Genomic DNA, 22,866 nt, shown 5'->3' with positions numbered 1-22,866 from the left:
TCTAAAATCAACATTCCAATCACCATTTTGTAGAATATTCCAACTTTTTTTCTTTTTTCAAAACCTTAAACTAGTAATTAAAACCTTTTTCTTAAAGGATTAAAAGCTTACACAGTGAATACAGTAAAACCTGTAATTCTGAAATTTCTCAATCTTTATAGAACAGTAAAAAAATTAAATACAAAGTAATTAAGATTGTGAGATTTGGTCGAACTTAAAGTCCATTTGGCCAGGGGTGTCTAACTGCCAGCCTGTGGGCCGGACACGTCATCTGGAAGCCATGCCCACCCCATTGCTGGCAATGGCAAAATCATCCTGATACACTGCGTGACGTCACGTGATGTCACGAATTTGACATGTCTGATGTAGGCTATATTAAAGGCTATAAGCTTGATGGAATTCTATGAATCTCAGCTGATTGACAGCTGACCACAAAAAACTCATTTCCTATCTACTAAAAAAAACCCAGCTGTTTAAAGTACATATGGGTAATTTCTAGATCTCTCCTTTCTCCAGAGAGGCTTCAGCAGTCCAGATCCTGCATCCAACTGCTGTTTTCAACTGTAATGTCTCCTGCTCTTCGTGGAACATCAGTTCACTATTTCTCAGAAGTCACTTTCCATTGTACATTATGAGCTTCTTCATGAGGAAAAATGTATATGTGCTCTTAGAGTAGCAATGTTTATAATATATAAAAACTCAGATTTTAGCTCTTTTTTCCTTTATACCACAAATACATTACTTCAAAACAGCAACACAAAAATATCATTGTAAGGTAAATGTTGCAGTCCAAAGAGCACTTCAAGGAGATAAATATTTTTTTTTATTTTCAAGTAAACATGTTTAGATTCCTGATATAAATATAAAACATTAGTGATACAACTCTTAAATAAAGCGTAAATGTTTTGTTTTTAATTATTTAACTCCATAGTTCTGGAAGTTTAAATCCTTATAATAGTTAAAGCTTGACAGGAAAGAAAAAAATATCCAATTATCGTACATTGTTAAGAATCAAAGAACCAATTTTCCCAGATTATTTGCATGTAAAACTCAAAGTGTAATAATGTAAGAATACTAATAATATGAAGTTTAGTGGGGGGAAAACAACACAAATTAAATTTACTATGCTACATTCTAGTATATACTATGTTACAGAATTTCACTTTTTACAAACACTTCACTTACCCTGGAACACTTTGATATCACTGCATTCAAATGTCACATTTAAAAGCATATAATTTCCTACCCAGACTGATGAAATCTAGAATTATCAATATCTTTAGTTCATTATTATAAATCTGTCAATTTCATTAATTTTAGCCAATTCTTATCAGTTATTAAGGAACAAAGATTACCGGTACTAGATTTTAAAATTAAAAGTTGAATTTTGTATTGCGCTGTTTTAATTGCATGTAACATGGGGGTAATTAATACTCTTGATTTGTAAACCTTAAAAGCTGCCCCTGGGGTTAGGGTGAACTGTATCAAGACATGAATATTAATGTAGGAAAGGTGTTTAAGCCTTTCCCCAATTCTATTTTATTTATTCAAATTGATCTTCCTGATGTTGCTATAAGATCCACCATAAAACAGAATACAAAACTAATATACCATAATATAGAAAATGGGATTTTTGCCATTATAAAAATAATAGGTTTTTGTGTTTTGTATGTATGTGAGAGCACTCAAGAAACCAATAAACAGCTTCTAAGAAGTACAGTATGTTATCTTCACACAATTGACACAATTCAGTGCTATCCACTTATTTCAGATGGTTCCCAGTGTTTGGTTTTAAACTAGGATGCCCAGTTAGTCAGAAATGTAAGAGCTAATCTATAGTTTCATTCAACTTTTACCCTTAAAACCATGTTTATAAAAAGCAATTAAAAACAAAAATATTCTATCAAATACTGGATTTATGTAATTTAAAACTTTTAAAAAAGAGAAGATACACAAAATTCATTTCTAAAGCTCTACTGAAATTAGACAAAACCACATTTTAAAACATCAGCATGAAGAACCTAACCTCAGAGTAACAGTTTACTTCTATTGTAATTTCAAATACCCTACTTAAAATAAATTGCCATTCTACTGAAAGGGCAAACAGAAAAAAGGCCTTACCTTTTTCACTAACACTTTCACTTTCAATTTCTACATCATCACAGCTTGTATATTCTGGTGTAGAAGCCAACTCTTCTTCAGAGCTGCTCAATGACACCTGACGCATTTTACCTCCTTTTTTTGTTTTATGAGGCTTTGGTGGTGGAGGCCTAATTGATTCAGACTGATCTGAACTCAAGGAATCATTTCTTAGCATGGTTTCCATTTTTTCACGTTTTGTCTTCCGTACAGCTGAGCTTGGGTCTAAATGATGCTGTTTTCTTAATGGATCAGTTCTCCTCATATCTGGTCTATCAAAAGGTATTGGACTCCTCCTAGGTGTTGGAGGACTGTGATTTGTGGTTCTCTGCCGATTGGGACTTAGTCCCTGAGTTCTTTCCATTGAATATGAACGCTGGTCCATGGCAGCTCTGCGTTCAGATGCAGACCTTTGCCTTGATGGTCGGTCCATTCTCATCATCGAAATCCGAGAATCTTCCAATTCAGTATTGGCCAAAGACACATCACTGTGCCTTCTTTCATGACGTGCACGTGAGACTTCAGCATGAATGCGCATTTGCTCTTCATATGGTTGGGGTTTGACAGGATAACGAGCCAAATTAGGATCACTTCGGTATCGTGCTTGATATTCTTCTTCCCTCCGCTGCCTTTCATATTCCCCTCTATTTTGCATGTCATCTTCCTCTAAAGGATATTCCCTTGAACGTCTGCGATTTCTCCTACTAGAATTCCTATAGTCATCAGTTTCAGGTTCTTCATATGGTTGCAACCCATGTTGTGAATGTCTGTCTGTATAATCTGATGGTGATCTTGGCATTGCAGCATCTGATGTTGCATACTGTGAATAGTCGTCTCTCTCCTCCAGCTGATTGAAACTTCTGTTCTGATCCCTGGGTATTGATGGGCTTCTTTTTCTAAGCAGTTAAAAAGAAAAGAAAAAATACTAAAAATGTACATATTACAAATTAATTCAAAAATTATTTATTCCAAATGACTGAGCTGCAATAATGTGTTGCTTTCTTTACATAACCTAACTAATCATAACTAATAGATGAATGTTATTTTAAGTTCTGCAAAGTCAAATGCTTAAGGACTGTGTATGCCAGCTTTATACAATTTTGCAATATAAAATATAGTATCCAAAGTATAGGCAGCAGAGATTCAAATGTCATTATTTACATCCACAATAAATAGAGATAATATGCATTGTTATACATATATGTTAACCTATATAGAATGCTGCATAAATTAAGTAGTCTTTCCTCCACATAATTTGCCTTTATCAAATTGTATCTTTCCCAAGTATAATTTTTAATATATTTGCATGCAACATAAAATTATCTTCTAACCTGCTATATTAATGTTACTAACTCTCAGTGAGACTTAGCCTCCTACTTTCTATGTCTTATAGGACCTCTGTACAAAGTTTACCGAGATAATGACCATGAAAACATTTTTACATTCTAAATATTTACTAATATATTACCAACAAAAATACCTCAGATTAATACCAGATGCAATAAAATAACACAAAGAAAATTGAATAAATACAAATAGGTTTTGGAAAATTCCAGCTATACTTAATTACTGTTTTTCACTCATTTTGTGAAAGAAAAAAAGAATTCAAAGCATATATCTGCTAACTAATATAATTGTCAAGTATTTTCACATTACCTTTCAAAAAAATAAACTGGAACTAACAACCTGATGTCCATGAAACTAATGATAATGAGCAACCACAAAAGCAGGTATGAAAACTTTTGTCCTTAAAACGTACTTCATTTAAATCTAATTAAAATCACACTGGAACTATACAGTGATCTCTATTAAATATAATCCATCTCATTAATCTCTTGAAATTTTTGTGAACTATATTTTACAAAAATATTATATTATTATTATTATTTACATCATGCCAGCCTCTTTTCAAAATGCAACCTAGGATAATAAGGTACTTTGTTTCAAAGGAAAAAAAATATTACAAGGATCTCATCTAAATTATCAACTTCTTATTATATAAAAAGATTTTGTAATGGAATATACTAATTGATAAAATGAGCTCAGAAAAGACAGTTGAATACCAACTTAGCCACATTTCAAACAGACCCACTGAAATTTCAGATATCATTTGTAATATAATAAGACTTATACTCTAAGCATATAAGTTTGAATCCATTTTTAATTGTTTTTTAGAAAATACAGAGTATTCTACTAGGCATCCTTTTTCTTCATATTTATTAAGTAGAATACAAGGAAAGCAAATCATATTTTAAGTACTGTATGCTGTTTCTATTAGCCAAATATCAATTGTATTTCAAAATTCTGATTGTAAAGTCGATAAACAGGTCACAGTAACACTCTTTAAAATTATGAATTCAGAGAATATACTTGCTAAAATATAAAACAGTTAGGCTTACATTTCTTTTTAACATATTGTTTCCTTCAAAATTCTTCTCTGATTATACAAGACTTTTAGTTTCATAGTAATATACAAAGGTCTTTCTTTACCTGTTGATCAGCCACTGCACATCTGGGAAATCAGGAGTATCAATTTCTGGGCATCCTATAGCTTCACTAAATCCTGATAGATCTGAGGGTACCATATACAATTTCATTTGTTTTAGGAGCCCAAAATAGCCTTTTAATATAGGTTCCCCACCTTAAATACAAATTAATGAATATTTGAAGGGAACAGGTTTTTAAAATAGCTGGTCTCTAATCTGAATTGTGATCTAGAAGAAAAGTTACAAAGAACATGAGGTAGGAGCTATAGTTTAATACTGTTGTGATGTGCTGTATATAGCTGGAGGTCAAGTAAGTATTACCCGATAAGGAGGATTATAGTACTTAGTTGATTAATGATTTGTTACAGTATTGTTTTCTGCAAAATGCACATCACCAGACATTTTTGAACTATTTAAAGCATGTTTTTTTTCTTTTTTTAAAAACTACATATTTATTAAGTGAATAAGGAAAAAATACCATTCCAAGTTTAAAAGTTTATATTCTTTTAAACATGTACTTGTAAAAAATATCTTAAGTATAATGTTACTGGAAAATGAAAACATCAGCACTTTCCATGAAAATGTTTTCAAAATCCCTAAAATTGATTTATCTGAACTTAAACTCCTAGATTTCCCTGATTGTTGGGTGACCATTCTAGTTCCCAGAATCATCTGTCTCACATAACATCTTTCCAGCTGATTCAATCCTGCAGAGTTGGTGTACTCTGGGTTTTTTTATTAGACAACATCAGTTCTCAAGACCCTGGAAGCACACCTTTTCTGCAACAGCACCTGCTATTTGGAACAAGATTCAGATGGACCCCACTCTTCTTTTGTTTAGAAGAGGCATAAAAACCTGGCTCCTAGTCCAGGTCTTTGGCGAGGGAGAGTGATATTGCTAATTTCATTGTACTTGCTGTCTTTTGTTTTTTATATTGTATTGATTTTACTGTAATTTCTTTGATTGTTGAGAACAAGAGTCAGTCAGGTTCTTTCAGAAGCTGTCATACAAATTTAATAAATTATTATCTGTTCACAACAATGTGAAGTCACAGCTAAGAGTTCTTTAGTTGATGTTAGCCTCAAGTTCTTCCCAAGAACCTAGGATGTCATAATGTTTCAGTGTAGTATATATATGTATTATGGCATTTTGCAATTGACTGATGGAAATTTTGTCACTGTGCAAATTTTCTAAGAATTCTAAGATGCTGCACAATCTTTTCTAAGATTACATCAGGATTTTTTTGCATGGAACTTAGTAGGCCTATATTACCAACTGGGAACATCACAGTCGGTTTCTTTTTATCATACATTTTAAAACTTTTCTTCCAAATAATGCTAAATATTTATTTATCTGTATTTACTAACCTGAAAAATGTACTTGAAAATTAATTTGAGAGATTTCTGAAAAAACCAGAAATTCTTTTGACCAAAATGTATGAAACAAAATTGAAATTGTTCATCCAACTCAAGGTTACCTAGATTCACACACTAAATTCTATCTAGCAGTTTCCACCAATATATTCCTATTGAATATGTTAGAAAAAAATGTGTTCCATAAGAGCAGTTCAGCAGTAGAACTAATTACTGCACTCGCAGAGATAGTCAACTTTTTTTTATTGGATGTGTTCAAGAAAATTTAATTTGAATTCCTAACTGAGCGGACATTCCTTTGGTTTAATTCAGAGCCTTGGTGGAGCAGTGGGCTGATGCCTCCTTAAGTAACACCAGCTGCCTGCAATTAGTGCAGGTTCGCATCCCACCAGGCTCAAGGTTGACTCAGCCTTCCATCCTTCTGAGGTAGGTAAAATGAGGACCCAGATTGTTGGGGGCAATAAGCTGACTTTGTAATAATGCCGCTTGGGGTGTGTGTGAAAGCCCTAACAAGCAGGCATATACATAGAATGAAGGCTACTGCTAAGCTTGTAAGCCGCCCTGAGTCTTCGGAGAAGGGCGGGATATAAATGTAATAAAAATAAATAAAAATAAATAAAATAAATTACCTGTTCTGTTATTTCATATTCTCATGATTATCCCCAAACTAATTCTCTAAAATATTTAAGAAAACTTCTCATTTTCATTCTTGGACTTATTATGACATTGTTTAAATGATATGCCAAATGATTTATCATAACAGCCCAATTTAGGCTATGGGTCAAATAATGAATAAAAAGAAATACATCTTAAAACTAGATGTGGCCCAATTTTCTTTTGTTGACTTCTGTTGTACAAAATAAGGTCTTGTTTTGTTCTGTGTTAGGAAAGTTTCCCTGCTGACGGACTGTAATAGTTCAAACCTGCTCTCTACTCCTTTTTATTTTTTTCCAGACCAATGGACCTTCAGAAAGAAATTATGTAAATGGATTTTGGGCTCTGTACATCGGTCTTTCTGTCAGCAGAATTTGTTGTGATAGCAAAAGCTAACAACAACAAAACAATCAAGTTAGAAAATGGCTTGAATCTAGTTGGCAACTGCAGGGAAAAGAAATCTGGAGAAAAACCCAAAGCATCCTAGATTTTATCTTATCATATTTATTCTTGGTTTTGATTATTTAGAATAACATAAAATAAAATCAGCATGACTCAACAAACCTACAAAAGAATACTAGGCTTTCAACCAGAGAACAGTTCCTACGAATGTTACTGCACATTTGGATTCTGATCTGGAGAGTTATATTAAGAATCGGAGAACTACCATATTAATAATTGGATTGATATTGAGGTCTGAACACGTACTGTATATATACTAGTAAAATTAAATAAAGCTCTGTTTAAGTTATTATATTGAGACAACGTATACAAAGTTCCAAAATAAACTAGAAAGATATATGGAATCAATATTATTTCAAAATTATGTGGACTAATTTGAATGCATTGTACTTTGTATTAATGTAGGTTGTTTGCAAACATTAAAAAATGTTTATGCAACTTCTGATCAATCATTTGAATAGAATATATCAAAGTAATTTCATTATTTTAAAGTATTTATTCATACTGTATTATTCTAATTTATCTATATCATATATTATTTCAACAATTTACTTTTACCATACTTCTACAATTGAAGTTTTACTCTATCAGATCTCTCAAATTTCTGTTTTCATCCATCTCGGCTTACAGTATATCTCAGTTTTACCACTTGGCTATTATCCAATACAATTATTCACTATATCTTTGGATTGTCTCTGAGTTCCTTCATCTCCCCTCCCTGACTTTTGTCCTGGCTTGAGAGCGCCACTATATATTTCAATGACCCTTGACTTTCTAGCTCCCAATCTCACTTCTTTGCCATAGCTCTGCAAGTGGTTGAATCTGCTCTAAACATGTCTGATCCATTAGTACAATCTGCAATATTATAATCAGATTTGATTATTTACAAGTAAAAGAAAGAGAGATTTGGAATCAATTCTGTTCATACTTCTACTACATATTTTTTGCCATTAGTACAGGGGTGCTGAAAAAATGGATGTGCCACTGACCTTTGAATTCTGGCCATCACAGCACCCCTATGGATACATGATCACAATCCAGGCACTTGAATGCCAGGAGTTGTAATCATGTGATTGCCATTTCAAACCTCCTCCACTGGCTTCAATGAAAAAGCCAACAGGGAAAGTCACAAGATACTCCTGTATGTTCCACTGTGCCCTTCCTCCCTTGGCTTTCCTGCGCTTGTGCTGCACTGTACCTTCCACCCCACAGTCTACTTTCGCTCACACTGCACTGCACCCTAGACACCACAGCCCTCCTGCATTCAACTACACCCTTCCTCCCCTTGCCTCCCTCAACTCATGCATGGCCTATTACAGATCTCTCAGGGCTTCCCAACTCCCGCTTCTGCAGCATCCATGCATGCCTTACCTGAGACTCCCATCATTTTCTGCCTGTTGGGATTGCCATCACTAAATGATGCAGTCATACGACATCACACGTTATGACCCTATTGCTTAGGAACAGCAACCCCAGTCCTAATTGTCATCATAACCTGAGGCATGCATACATTTGATTCAATGTTTCCTAATGACTCCTACTTTATTTGAGGACACACCGCATTCAAACACTGTTCAAGTTGGTTTGCATTGCAGCATTCTTTTCCAGTTTAGGAAATTTCAGGAACAAATTTCCCACCCAAAGGCAGGACAAAAAGCAATGGATGGAAACTAATCAAGGAGAAAAGCAACCTAGAACTAAGGAGAAACTTCCTGACAGTTAGAACAATTAACCAGTGGAACAACCTGTCTCCAGAAGCTGTGAATGCTCCAACACTGGAAGTTTTTAAGAAGAGACTGGACAGCCATTTGTCCAAAATGGTATAGGGTTTCCTGCCTGAGCAGGGGGTTGGAATAGATGACCTCTAAGGTCACTTCCAACTTTATTATTATTAAATTATTAGCACTGTGTATTTTAAAATGAAAATGAAAAAACACCACCACAGATTGGTAAAATAATTCATTTTAGTAGAATTTTAAGAATTATTTTAAGACACATTTCAAACATTTACTAAAAAAACTATTGTATGCATATCTGCAAACAAATTAAATAAAAAGGTTACCAGATTGGTGACACCTGCAAAAGTATAAGACTTCTAGTTACATTGTTAGAGTGAAGAAAGGCATTTTGGATACAATTTGGTGCTAAAATTTGGGGCACTATGTTAAATATGTTTGCCATCATTTATATTTGCTACGATAGTTACACTGCAAAGAAATTCTTTAATACTATGTGCCACAGCTGCAAAAAATATTTAAATTGGGTTTAATGAAATGTAAATACACCAATTAAGAAAACAGTTTTAACTACAGAGCTATATAATTTTTCAAAAACATTAACATATAGTTGCTAAAATATTGGTACTAATCTTACCAGTTATTATATACTGTTTTAGGAATCTAAAAATAATAATGATTATAGGCAAAATGGAGTTGGGCCAAAGACAGATGATTAAAGAGACCTTTTAACATTTATAGCGTATCTACTGTGACATTTATTTCAAAGAAAAGCATGCTTTTTTTGCAAAAGAAAGACTTGGTCAATTACGAAATTTCAGCTCTTTTATGTCTCAACCATGAACAATTATCTACATTCAAAAATCAATTGTCATGTGTTCCTCCATAGTCAAGATACAAAATTAGCCTTCTATTCATTATTAGCAGCAATTAAAAACAGGTGAAAATAGTTCTTGACAATAAATTTTCTCTTTTGATCCCAAATAGTTAAAACAAAGGTAAATTCCAAGGAACTGTATTGTTCTTCCCTTTAAATACATACACACACATATACACAAAAACAGTGCTGTATTCAATTATATGGGTCAATGAAATTTGCCCAGAGCAATTCTAACCTCCACTACAGTTAAAAGATTTTTTTTAAAAATCAAGCCTCTGATAAACCAATATTCGTATATTAAAATTTGAAAAAGCAGCAGCACTTACAAAATAAAGTGGTTTATTTTAAGAGTATTGCTGATTTTTATAAATGAATAAATTTTAAACTGCTTGTTCGATAGACTGAAAAAGATTCTACCCTTACTTTAACATGATTAAGATAAAATCATTGATTGATTGATGATGTGCTATCAGATATTTAATTAGAAGCATATTGTGGGATAGATAGAATTTTTCCTATAATTACAATACAGCATTAGGATAGAACAAAACAATAAACCAAAAACAGATTTTAGTTAAAAAGTTATTTTGGTGGATAAAATATAAACACTGAAATAGATGTTCACACTAGATGCATATTAGCAATGATTTACTGTAACAGCCATGGGCTTGTGCAGAAAAATATGCAGCTTCAGCACAGTGGAGTTAGGAATTGTAGGAAAATCACTCATGTTTAGGAGAGCATAGAATTCCACAGTATCACATGCCTATAGGCCACAGTACAGTAACATTAAATGCAGTGGCATTGCGGTGTTGTTAGTATAAGCAAAGGGATTATGATATAAACAGGAAGCTGTTTATAGCTAATAAAAGAAAAACCACTTAATAAGCTCTCTAAGTGTGAGTGGGGGAGGCTATTGTTAATGTGCAAAAAATGTCAGTCAACAACTCCTCAATATCTGGAAAATAGAAGTCCTATATTCTTAGGATGGTACAAAATCATGTTAATATTAAGTATTAGCTTTAACATATTGTTTCCCAAATCAGCTTTCAGCATCTCTTTACAGTTGATTTTAGCTGCTAATAATCAAGGAACATTTTCTGCTTGGCTAATTTGTTGTTTTTTTAATTCTCTTCTCCAAAGGAAATGTAAAATATGATTTATTTAAAAGATGTGTCATTCCTGTTATTATTCTAAGCATTCTTTTAATAGTGAAACCAGACATCAATTAAGTTACAAAGATCATATACAGCTTTATTTTAAATAAAATCTCAATGGGACTTACTCCTACGTTAGCATACACAAGACTATGGTCTAAATCCTCTAATAATGCAAATTATTCAGTTAAGAAAAACTATGTAGTTACTTTTATCATATCATGAAAAGAATAACAAATAAATGCATATTGGTTAGATTAATTCTTGAATTAACCACAAATGTGCAATAAATAAATGTCCCCCTGTATGTTATAGCTACTAAGAAAACTGAAGTATTCAGTTCCTTATGTAAAATGTAGAGGCCTTCGTAAGTAGAGACCTTTAAAAGATTTGCAACTTATACAATTGTGTACATTTAATCACAAAAATAGACAGGACTGAACCTTTCTATAATTCTATTGATGCCCTATTTAAATGCTTCCCAGCATAGTACACTGACACTGAAAAAGGCTTAGGGTCCTTTAAAGAAGCAAAATAGTCCTAAACGTAAAATGATTATATTAAGCTCAAGGCTTCTCTCGTTAACAAGTTAATTGGAAAATGTACATAGCTAGCTTTCATACAAGGTTTAAAGACACAAAAAGCAAACAGAGAAGAGGGATGTTTTCACAAAAAGTAAGCATGTAGTCTGAAGAGTAGGAACTGTAACAATAAAAATGAAGAGGCTAGAACAGATTTTACATGGTTGAAAAGAGTAACTACTATAATCTGAAGGCCTTGGGATATGCACTTGGGAGTATATGCTATGTTTTGTAATAATTTTTATTTCATTTTTTAAACTGGTAGGATTATAGAATCCTAAATATGGAGATAGATTTATATTGCTACATAATATATTGCTGCTTCAAAAGGTAAAAAATAAGATAAGATGCAAGGTAGATTTAAATACATGTAAATGATTGAATAAATTAACATTCACTGTATAAGCACTATATGCTCTTTTTTCTATCATTTCATTAAAAAGCAATCACAATCCATAATGAAACAGTGGTTAAATCTGGATGACCTACTGCAAAGTGATGGTTTAATTGTTCCTGTGTTTACTTAAGAAATATTTTGTAAAGTGCTAAACAGAAAATCTTTCTTCCCCACTGACACTCACATATATACACACACCAAAAATACATTTTACACATTTTGCTAATAGCAAGCAGTATTGCTAATTTACACCTAGAGCGTATTGTTAATGATAACATTTTGAAATGAGCAATTATTTTGCTTAACATTCTTTGAGTATTTCATATATGAATGAAATCTGTACTTGCTGCTACTTAATCAAGCTATTTAAAATGCTTGTAAAGATATCCACGTTAACATGCATGTTTTAATGCAGTAATGCAGTCCTATTATTTTAGCATAATAAATTTAAATATATTAGCCAAAGCAACAGATGACCAATGATGGATTCATTAGAATGTCAAGCATCTTTACATATCAAGATCTGTTTATGTAATTGCTCACTGAAAAACAGAAAACAGAAACAGAGAGAGAGAGAGAGACAAACACACACACAAACAACTGCTCTTACCACCGTTCCAGTGCTGAAGGGGAAAGGCTCTATTATTACTTACCTAGCATTATCCAATGTTTGTGCAAAAAGATCATTTTGTAAAATATTTGGAGATGAGAAAACCCCATGAAAATGTGATAACACTGAATTGCAGACCTGTCGCAATGTCTCAAATTGCATTTTTTTCCCCTTCTTCCCTGCTATTCCTTCTTCCCACCTGTGCGAAAAGTCATTTATTTTGCAGTCACCATCAAATGCAGATACGACAATCAAGTTCCATATTTCTCCTGATCTCGATAAAAACTGTAGCTAAATGAGCAGGGATGGAGAATGGGTTGTAATGTCATTCTTCTAATTCAGTCGTAGAAAATGTAAGACCCACACTGATTTCTCATCACTAAAGCAGGGATTCCGAGCAGCAGCAATTTTTCTGGGCATTCCCAGCTGAAGTGTGAAGCTGAACTGCATTCATGTAGTCTCTTCATATTTCTCGATGCCTCTTAAAACACACACACACACGGAATAAATGCTGCCCTCAGGAGTTTCAGCACATCTGGCTGCCAGCAATAAAATCTCAGAAGTCATAAAAATGAGGATGAGGATCCGCACAGTTACTACAGGCTAAGAGGAGGAGGGATCATCCTCTGCAGCTTCTCCTCCACCCTTCCTGCTCTGAAAAAAAATGACTAGCACCAATGACAGAATACATAGGTCCCTTTTTGTTTTAGAGCTTGAAGGCAGCAGCACAAGCTGAAGGACCCTTCTAAAAATAGTAAGAGATCTCTAAAAGATCCCTATGAAGTGAGGAGGCTACAGAAATAAATTCATTGCTTCCATTTTTTTAAAAAAGCTGCATCATTATCTGCATGTGATAAGGGTTATTCTGTGACAAAGGTAATTCTGTCCTTTGCCCGTTTAATTTATTTTCCACGTACAGCTAAAGAACATACAGCCAGTACTTTATTATGTTGCATTACTTACTGCACACCTTGTGCTCATGGCACTAAGACAATTATTTTTTTACCCAAATTTGCAAAATCTCTCATAGCAACTTCCCTGAGTGATCCAAAAGCAGAAAACCTGCAGCAGCCTTTTGAAATTTGCTGCATTCTATTCGGTAACGGAAGAAGGAAATTAAACCAAGAAAAGAGTCTTGACATATTAAAAAGCATATGAATGAAACTTAGCAGTCCATGAGTCAACCAACAAGACAGTGGCTAGATAGGAGTGGACCACCCACCCACCCCCAAAATACAGCCAGATTGTATAACAAACAATTTCTCCTGAACAGATAAATATCATGCCACTGTTATCCATGGCTGTGTCCTATTGGATCAAATTACAGTGCAAGAATACAAGATTGTCTATACTATCACCAGTAAAGGAAGGATACCAATTAGCACATTATAGTTTGGAATATTTAATATTTATACCATGCATTTACAATCAGGAACACCATTAAAGTCTGTGCACTGAAAATTATTCCAAGAGCTAAGGAAAATGGAATGTGTGACCATTGGAAATCATAAGTTTTATATTTGGCACTTGAAGGTAAGTATTCTTGTTGTTCTTAGATTGACCTACATGTAACAAATTTACAGAGTTATTCCAATGCAGCATAGAATTTAACAAATTTCTTTACAATTTTAATCATATAATACTATATACATCTACTCAGAATGTTCCATTAAATTCACTGGGATTCATTATTGTGTATCAATGTAGTGATCCAAAGGACCGCTAACTATAGTTAGCATTCTATATACCACTTTGCTGCCTCCTGGTGCTCCTCTGGACAATATGATTGTATGTTACTTTTTTTGCTCTCATGCTGAAGAATAGCTAAGAAGAATAGGAAAGTTTGGCCTATTTGCTTTACTTCCTATAACATTTTTTTTACTTTTTAAAGTATAGGTACCATTTTGCATGATTTTCTGACTGAAGTCCAAATATTTATACGAAGATTTTGGAATATATGCAAATTTTCCATAATGCATGCTTTTTTGCATACTATTATTTTCCATGATGTATGAATGTATCAACACAGTTGCAGTTTTATATACTGTATGGAGAATTATCACAATAGATAACAACAGCAATCACATTAACACCTTTGTCCATAAATTTTGTATGTAAACAATTTTGCTAGTCCTATCAAACGATTGTCACCAGACTTGGAAGGAAATGTTCTAGTAAAAAAAAAAAATTAGGCAACGACAAAGGTGAAGAACTGATCCAAGATCCTGAATAATACTGAGCCAGATAAGCAAATTGTTTGATATAAACTTACATTCTTGCTCAAATTACTTCTATTTAGTGATTGAAAGTCAGAACACTACTGGAATTAGTACCAAGGGCTCGCCTGCTTGAGGTGAAGGGCATAAAACCCTTCACCCAACCCCAACAAAAGCTGCTGAGTCAGCTCCACAAGCTGTGAGATTTCTAAAGCAAACCACCCAGGATTACAGTGCTTTCAAGTAATATATTATGGTAGCAAACTGAGCTGAGTGGTGACTCAACTTCTGCTCCTATTTAGAAGTATTGCTCCCTGCTTGCCTGCCTGCTGCAGCTCTTCCAAATAGGAATATAGCCAACAATCAGTGTTTTTATCTGCAATGTTTATTTACTCCAGAACACGAAGCCCAGGGTCAGGCATCATACCAGGAGTATTCTAACAGAGTATTCTAACAAAGGGAATAAGCATTGCAGAAGTGCCATCATGAATGCTGAGCAAGGCAAAAGTAATTAATAGTGGGACAGCAGCATGGTGGCAGCAGACCAGGAAGAAAACTGAGGAATGAAATATCAGAAAGCATCAACAGGATTATGATAAGGCTAAGATGCCTGGCACTGAAAGGGAAATCTGAGCCAAAATTAGTACATTATAGGAGAGGAGAGGTTAAGTGGCATGATTTTGCTTCAGCATATCAAAGAGGTTTTCTGTAACTGGGCTTACCTAATATAAGGCATTTTTTAAGTTGTGTTTATACAGCACCCTGAGCAGAGAATTTTTTACTTTCTTGGCTTTCTATCTACAATGGTCCAATGAAAATTGATTCCCTTTGAACTTGAAGGAAAGGAATAATAATGTAATAATAATATATATAAAGTTGGAAGGGACCTTGGAGGTCATCTAGTCCAACCCCCTGCTCAGGCAGGAAACCCTATACCATTTCAGGCAAATGGCTGTCCAGTCTCTTCTTAAAAACCTCCAGTGTTGGAGCATTCACCACCTCTGGAGGCAGGTTGTTCCACCGGTTAATTGTTCTAACTGTCAGGAAGTTTCTCCTTAGTTCTAGGTTGCTTCTCTCCTTGAATAACCTTTTTGTTGAGGGTCCTGGGTATCTAAGGGATTCCACAGCAATGGCATGTACTAAAGTATTACTATATATATAAATATAAGAATCAATAAAATCCTAAAGTATTTATATAAACATTCCCAAAAGTTTTAGTTATGCAGTACATTTTATACTAACAATGTAGCATAGTGGCTATAATTTCAGAGTGAATTTACTGCAGCTTCAATCATAATATTTCAAATAAATTATTGAAGGTCCCAAATCATTGCTTCCTAGAATGAAAAAAAATGATGGTTACAGATACCATCTTTTGGGAGGGGGGAAACTTATATAGGAATTATTCAGAAGAATCACTTCAAATCATCTGTGACCACAACACTTCTCTGACATTCATTAAAACAGCCTGATTTTTTTTCAGAATTTTGCGATCTATGCTTACATAGTGTTCAAACATTTCTTCCAAATCATTTTTGAAATGTGTATAGCCATAGTGATTTTTATCTGACAAAATTATCAGTTATCGGGCTCATCCACATATCCTCCTTGTGCCAGTACAAGGACAGGCCACTAACTATTGCTTGAGAATAGGAACACATAGCACACAAAGTGTTCAGTTATCGTACCCCATCACAAAAGTATACTTTCCCCATCTTTTCTTGCTTTGAGTCGAAAGAGATCTTTCCCAACTTCTGCCAAAACAGATAGTGCTACGTGGTTCACCTGCTATGCTTTATTTTGTAGTATGTAAATGCCTCCAATTGGCAACTGTGTATGTATATGCCTTCTCATCTCCATTCATAGGGTGCTGCCTGCCAAGGCCATTTCATCCTGGGCTGCTGGGGACCTGTCCTCTTCTGAAGAAGCTAAACATGATGAACTGATGAACTGGGCCTTTTTTATTTTACTTGTAGACTACTGGAATGGCAAACTGTTGCCTATTTTTCCTTTTGTTTCATCAGTCTTTAGGTGCACCAATAAAAGTTTTAAACTTTGTTTTTTGTTTTTAGCTTTTTCATTGGTCATCAATGACACAGAGCTTTTTGAAAAAATAGATGAACTTGGCCAGAATTCTCTCAATTATCTATTCTAGTCCAAGTGACAGGAAGCATAGTAAAACTGTGGTGTTTTTTTAATCCTACTGTCCAGCAATGGATGGGAAGTCATCAAGGGGGGGGGACACAGCAGGATGGAGGGGGAACATTATGCCCTCAGAGACTGACCACAGAAAGAAAAGTAATTGCTACAGACAAGCAAGTTGCAGTTGCCATGCAGAAGATCCTATTGGCTGGTTCCAACTTAACAAATTTGTTGGCGCTGAGTGAGCAATGAACTAATGCAGGGGTAACCAACCTGTGGGCCACCAGGCTGCGGGAATGGTTGGCGAGTGAGTGCACGTGTGCCATCAGGTGGGTGCTAACACCCCATATGTGCATGTGCAGGGGCGCTAGCACCACCACCAGCATCACACGGGCACTAGTGGCCCATTTGTGCTTACGCATGGGTGATATCCACCTGTTTGCACATCCTGTGCATTAGTGGCCTGTTTGCTCATGCACACAGACACTAGCAGCCCATTTGCGCATGCACGCGGGCACCAGTGCCACCTCCAGCACCGTCATGGTTAGGCGTGGCTTATTGTTCATGCACATGGGCGCTAGTCCCACTGCCGTGCATATGCCCATTTTACATAGGCACATGTGTGCACACACATACATGTGCACGTTCATTTCTCTGCTCCTCCCTTTCTGGACCACCAACCCGGATAGGTTGGGAAGCTCTGAACTAATGAATACAAAGTGAGTTTCAGCAAAGCCTCCTTTCTTCATTGTTGTCTTCAAGTTCAGTGAAGACTTTTGATAATTTACTATGATGTCTGAAACTATGATTACAAAGAAAGGAACTTAGAAGTCTAGGTAACCACTGCCTATGAGAAAGGAAGGAGCAGTTCACTCAAATTCACTTCTTACATCTTGAAGGATCAAATCTGGGTCGGTCACCAGGACCAGAGGTTTAGTCTACCAAGCTTTCGGATTCATGCTGGAGCCCATCCTTTGGGAACTTCTCTCTCACCAAAATTTCCCTCACATTCTGGTTTGAAAAAGGGGTCAAAAATCCATCTACATTAATTGAAAGCCCTCTCTCAATGGGGTGGGGGGAGAATACAACATCACCTGTCTCCTTTTTACAACAATTCAGCAGTTCCAAGAAGGTTCCACACCCATTTGCATTTTTCAGGTGACCCTGAGGGCACAGATAAACCTCCAAGTGGCCTCAACAACTCTCAGAAAGAGTACTAACAACCAGATGACTACAAGGAATATAAAACCTTCTATTCTCCACCATTCATTTATCTTGAGACACGTATATTTGCCTTCATTCGTGACTTCTTACATCTGCCAATAACCAATGACTACAGCAGCCTAATACGTTCAATTTTCCTATAAGCATCTAAAATGTTGTAGCATCTTATTATGACAGGATTAAAAATCAACACTATTCACTGGTAATATTAAGTAAGTTCTATGCTCATTTTCCTTACTGCCTTGGCTTATGAAACAGAAATCAATGGATAATCCATTTATACTGTGTGAAGCTACTTATTGTTGTAGCCAAAATCTGGGTCACGTATAGCAACCGCATCACATTGAAGATACAACATAAATTTATTAGCATGCATACTACACAATGTACACTGAGCTTCTAGCAAAGCATTGGCTGTTTGCTGAGCAGTCTTTAACAAAAGCAACACCACAGCTTATATATATTTAGCCTACTACATTTCAAAGGAAATACAAAAGAAAAAGGCAGACACAGAATAAATTACAGCACGATATTAGGATGTCTTTGATAAATCCATCTGGGTGACCTTCTCATTATTTCTCTCTTCCTACTAGATCAGCATGTTAGCTACTGTATATACCATCTTTAAGATATGGCCAGTACACCTATTTGGTTTACTGGGCCACTGATCCCTATCCAATTCCTTCCTCTGTCACCATTCAGGGTCAATTCAGCTTGCTGTGAATGTTTTCTTATAAAGGCACTTTAAATAGTTCACATATATGCAGAGACATCTCATGGGTGGTGGTGAATCCAATTCATATGTGCACGGGAGGTATCTTTTATCACCATATTACTGAGAGTTGCTGGCAGTTTATCACATTGTTTTCAGGTGTGACTGGTAAGGGGCTCTTCTCTCCCAACTACCATGCTTAATGGTATTAATATATAGTTCTTGATATTATATTTTGTGGGCCCTTCAGTATAGAGGGTTCTTATTTTTATTGCGATTTCATAATTGATTAAGTTGTAATACTATTGCATTTTTTATTCCATATTTGTAGTTCAGTTGTGTACAGCTACTGCTACTGTATTAGTTCCAAGTGGGGTATTGAATAAATAGACTTCAAAATTGTAAACAGATATTTTAGGGAATAAAGACACAAAGGCTATCAAAGGCATTTCATCTGGGATAATTTTATGATAAAGACATAAAGAAAAAGGTAACTACCAGCAATGGAAGGATAATGCTAATATTGTTAATAATAGTACAAGCATTGTAGCATGAAAATGATAGTAAGTACAATGCAGCCCACCATACAATGCACCTGGAATCAGGATTTCCCATTAATTTTGGATTGATTGTTATGAAGAAAATTGAGGTTCAGGGAAAATATAAAAAATATATTGGAGAACAAGATAAAATGAACATTATCATGTGTTGTGAGGCCTACATGTAAATTTTAATGTTTAATTATTTTATTAAACTTACCCCAAATTTTCTAATATGCTCTGCAAAATATCTCAGTTTAAGTTATGATGCCACCCTACCATTTGCTTGAAAATGGGAAAGTGAGGAAAAGTACACCAAAAATAATGAAAACTACCATATTCTCGTTTATTATGCATCAAAACATACGTTCAAGGATGTAGAAAAGACAATAGGTGAGTCTACTGCCTGTCTTTTATACCTGTGTTCCCCAACTCACAAATAAAATGTATCATCAATACATTGTTTTGAATGTTTCCGTCACCACAAAAGTTACTAATCGCCGCTAAAGCTATACATTTAACTTCTCTCTATTGTTAAACTAAAACTGAATATTTAAGTAATGTTTCTAAGTACAGTTTGAGACTCAGCTGTTGTATTTTTAGGATGCACAGAAAACCGCAATGCTAGTCAGATTGCACTTCAGAAGATAAATCAGATACTTAGTACAGGATTCGCAACCATACAATCAATTTATTTTATTGATTTTATTCATTTATACATCACCTTTCAAAATAAAATACTTCAAAAATAGCCCATAATATGAGTACTAAAGCAACAATAGAACAATAGACTACTGCAATGCGGTCTACATGGGGCTGTAAGAAGCTGCAACTAGTCCTGAATGTGGCAACGGAGACAATTAGGTATGTAGTTCATCACAGGCTTATGTAACACATTTGATCTATGAGCTGCACTTTTTACCAGTAGGCTCCTGGATACAATTCAAGGTGCTGGTTATTACATATAAAGTCCTTCATAGGTGCTTGGTTATTTCTGGTCTTCTATGGCTTCTGTCTGGCTTGTATGATCAGGTGGAGTCGGTATGCTCCAAATCCCATCCATTGTCACATAATGAGATGAAGGATGTGTGCTTTCTCTTGCTCTCTGGAGCACCATTCCCACCATGACATGTATGGCCTCACCTTGGCTGTGTTCAGAAGAACTCTGAAAACTCTGTTGCCAGACCTTAAGTTAGAGGATGATGGATCTTGCAAGCCTTTTAATGGTTGCTTTTCTTATGTTATTCATGTGGTTTGTGGTTTTCATTGAATTTATTATAAGACTTACATTGTTGCCCATATTTATTTTTATGTTTTAATTTATATTTCACCATTATTGTAATTTATTTATTTTTATCTCTTTATTTATTACATGCCACACATACTGCTATCCAAAGCAACTCTGGGTGACTTACAATGTAACAAAAATAGAAATATAAAAACAATTTAAATATAGGAATTAAAATTACAAAAATTAAATACGGACTTAAAAATCACAGGCTTGAGAAGAGTGAGAGTGGTACCTTCTCTGTCACTGCACCAAACACCTCCAGCCTATAAATAACTCAAGGCAGCAAGAATACATAATTCTTCTTCCTCCTCTTATTTTCCCCACAACAATAACCCTATGAGGTAGTTTGAGTTAAGAGAGTGACTGGCCTACAAGACAGACAGACAGCTTTCATGCCTAACCACTAGACCAAACTGGCTCTATTGCAACCATAAGCCTAGATGGCTCACTAAACGTTAAAAATATTAAATCCCAAACACAGATAAATAAAGTAAAATAAAATAAAAACTCAGTAAAAGCTCATGGTGCCCCAAGGCAGCACTCTCTCACATACCCACATATCATCATGCTGGGCATCAAACCTATTCTACCCCATTATTTATGGGAAGAGACAATTCATCAAGGCCTTCTAAAAGGCAAGGCAGGCAAGATCCTACTGGATCTCAGGAGGAAGGGTTTTCCACAGGGCAGAGACAGCAGTGGAGAAGATATGCATCCTAAGCCCCACTAAATGACAACATTTAAGTAAAGAACCTGGAATGTGTCCTCTATATCTGACCGAATGGAATGGTCAGATAACCTCAGGGGAGTCATTTCCATAAATAACCTGATCCCGTTCCACTTTTACATGCTTTATAGCACTTTGAATTGAATCTGGAAATAAACTGGAAGCTAGCACAGTAATGGTATTATATGGATAAATTATGAAGTGCCCAAAACTGTGCTGCCATATTCTAGATCTGTTGTAATTTCTGCATGGTCTTCAAGGGCAGACCTACATAGACCAGATTACAGAAATCAACCAGGAAACGACCAATGTATGAGTGACCATGAGCAAGGCTTCTCAGTCCAGGAATGGGTGCAATTGGTGCACAAGATGGATCTGTATGAACAAATGTCCTTAGCCATGATTGTCATTTATTCTGAGAGCAGAAACCATAAATCAAGGAGGACCCACAGGTTGCATACCAACTATAACTAGGAGAGGGCTACCCGAGCAAGAATGACATATCAATCGACCCAGGAGAATAAAAACCCCACAGCTGGTTTCTCCCCATTCCTTTCAAGTCTTTGGCCAACATATTACTTGGCTAGCCAATGTGGAGATGTATAACTTGGAATCATCAGCATATGATAATACCATACCTCACACTACCAGATAAGCATTTCTAGAGGTCTCATGTAAATATTAAAGAAGAGCAAGAGACTTGAATAACCAGCTCAAATTCCTCCCAGATAACCAAGCTCAGACATGCCCCAGTCACTTCCAAAGCACCTGCTCAGCCAACATCTAATTCCAAGACAAACGGAACGACATTATCCAATAGAATATTCCTCTTAGCTACTCTGCAAAGGCTCCCCCAATCTCTCCTTACCCAAAAGGGACCTAATCATTCTGAACAGGGCCACTGGCCAACCAACTGCAGCACGAAAAGACTAGAAAAGTAAACTCACTTTACTGCTCTAATTGTCATAAGATAAGTCTTAATAAAGGCTCTTATGTGTGACAGGTCAGTTTCGCTCCTCATCTTTCACCAGCAGGGCTTTAGGTATCTCCTATGTTGTTTCATCTCCGGCAGTTCCTCAGATAACCAAGGAACCATGCAAGATCCACAAGTGCAGAGTCCATACTCTGGATCTATCAGTCACTTGGGATGGACTGATTCAATAAGTGTCTCTTCCCTTCGGAGGGTGGGATCTGACTGCAGCAAGGGTCTGATATTAATACTATGCCACTGCTCCAAGACAAAGACCAGATCAAGTGTATGACTTCAATTCTGGATTGGATTCTTAGGAAGTTGGATCAGGTCCATGGCTATCATGATAGCTATTAACTCCAGGCTGAAGACAGGCTGAAGTCACCTGGAATCTAGGGAATTTCACCATCAACTCAATCATAGAATCAAGGAATTTGGGCAGGATGCTTCTATATTGGAGGGACAGAGGTAAGTAAACAGCAGCTCCAACTTATCCATATGGCCTAACCTCACAAATAGAATCTCACATCTGACCATGTCCATATCCATGCCCAGATGGTGCCACACTT

General features: G+C 35.5%; 1 protein-coding gene across 1 annotated transcript in view; it reads right to left on the bottom strand.

Annotated features, from left to right (window-relative positions):
* Window positions 1-22,866, bottom strand: part of RIMS2 (regulating synaptic membrane exocytosis 2) — a gene marked incomplete at both ends in the record, with an annotated part of 276,924 nt that overhangs the window by 172,933 nt on the left and 81,125 nt on the right. Inside the window, 1 exon segment of the mRNA XM_083359700.1 lies at window positions 2,122-3,035. Within this exon segment, the coding sequence (XP_083215826.1) occupies window positions 2,122-3,035 (914 nt within the window).

The sequence above is a fragment of the Vipera ursinii genome (genome assembly GCF_947247035.1).
Source record: "Vipera ursinii genome assembly, chromosome: 3".
Taxonomy (NCBI): Eukaryota; Metazoa; Chordata; class Lepidosauria; order Squamata; family Viperidae; genus Vipera; species Vipera ursinii.
The sequence above is the reverse complement of the archived record's forward strand: the minus strand, read 5'-3'. Positions and strand labels throughout refer to the sequence as shown.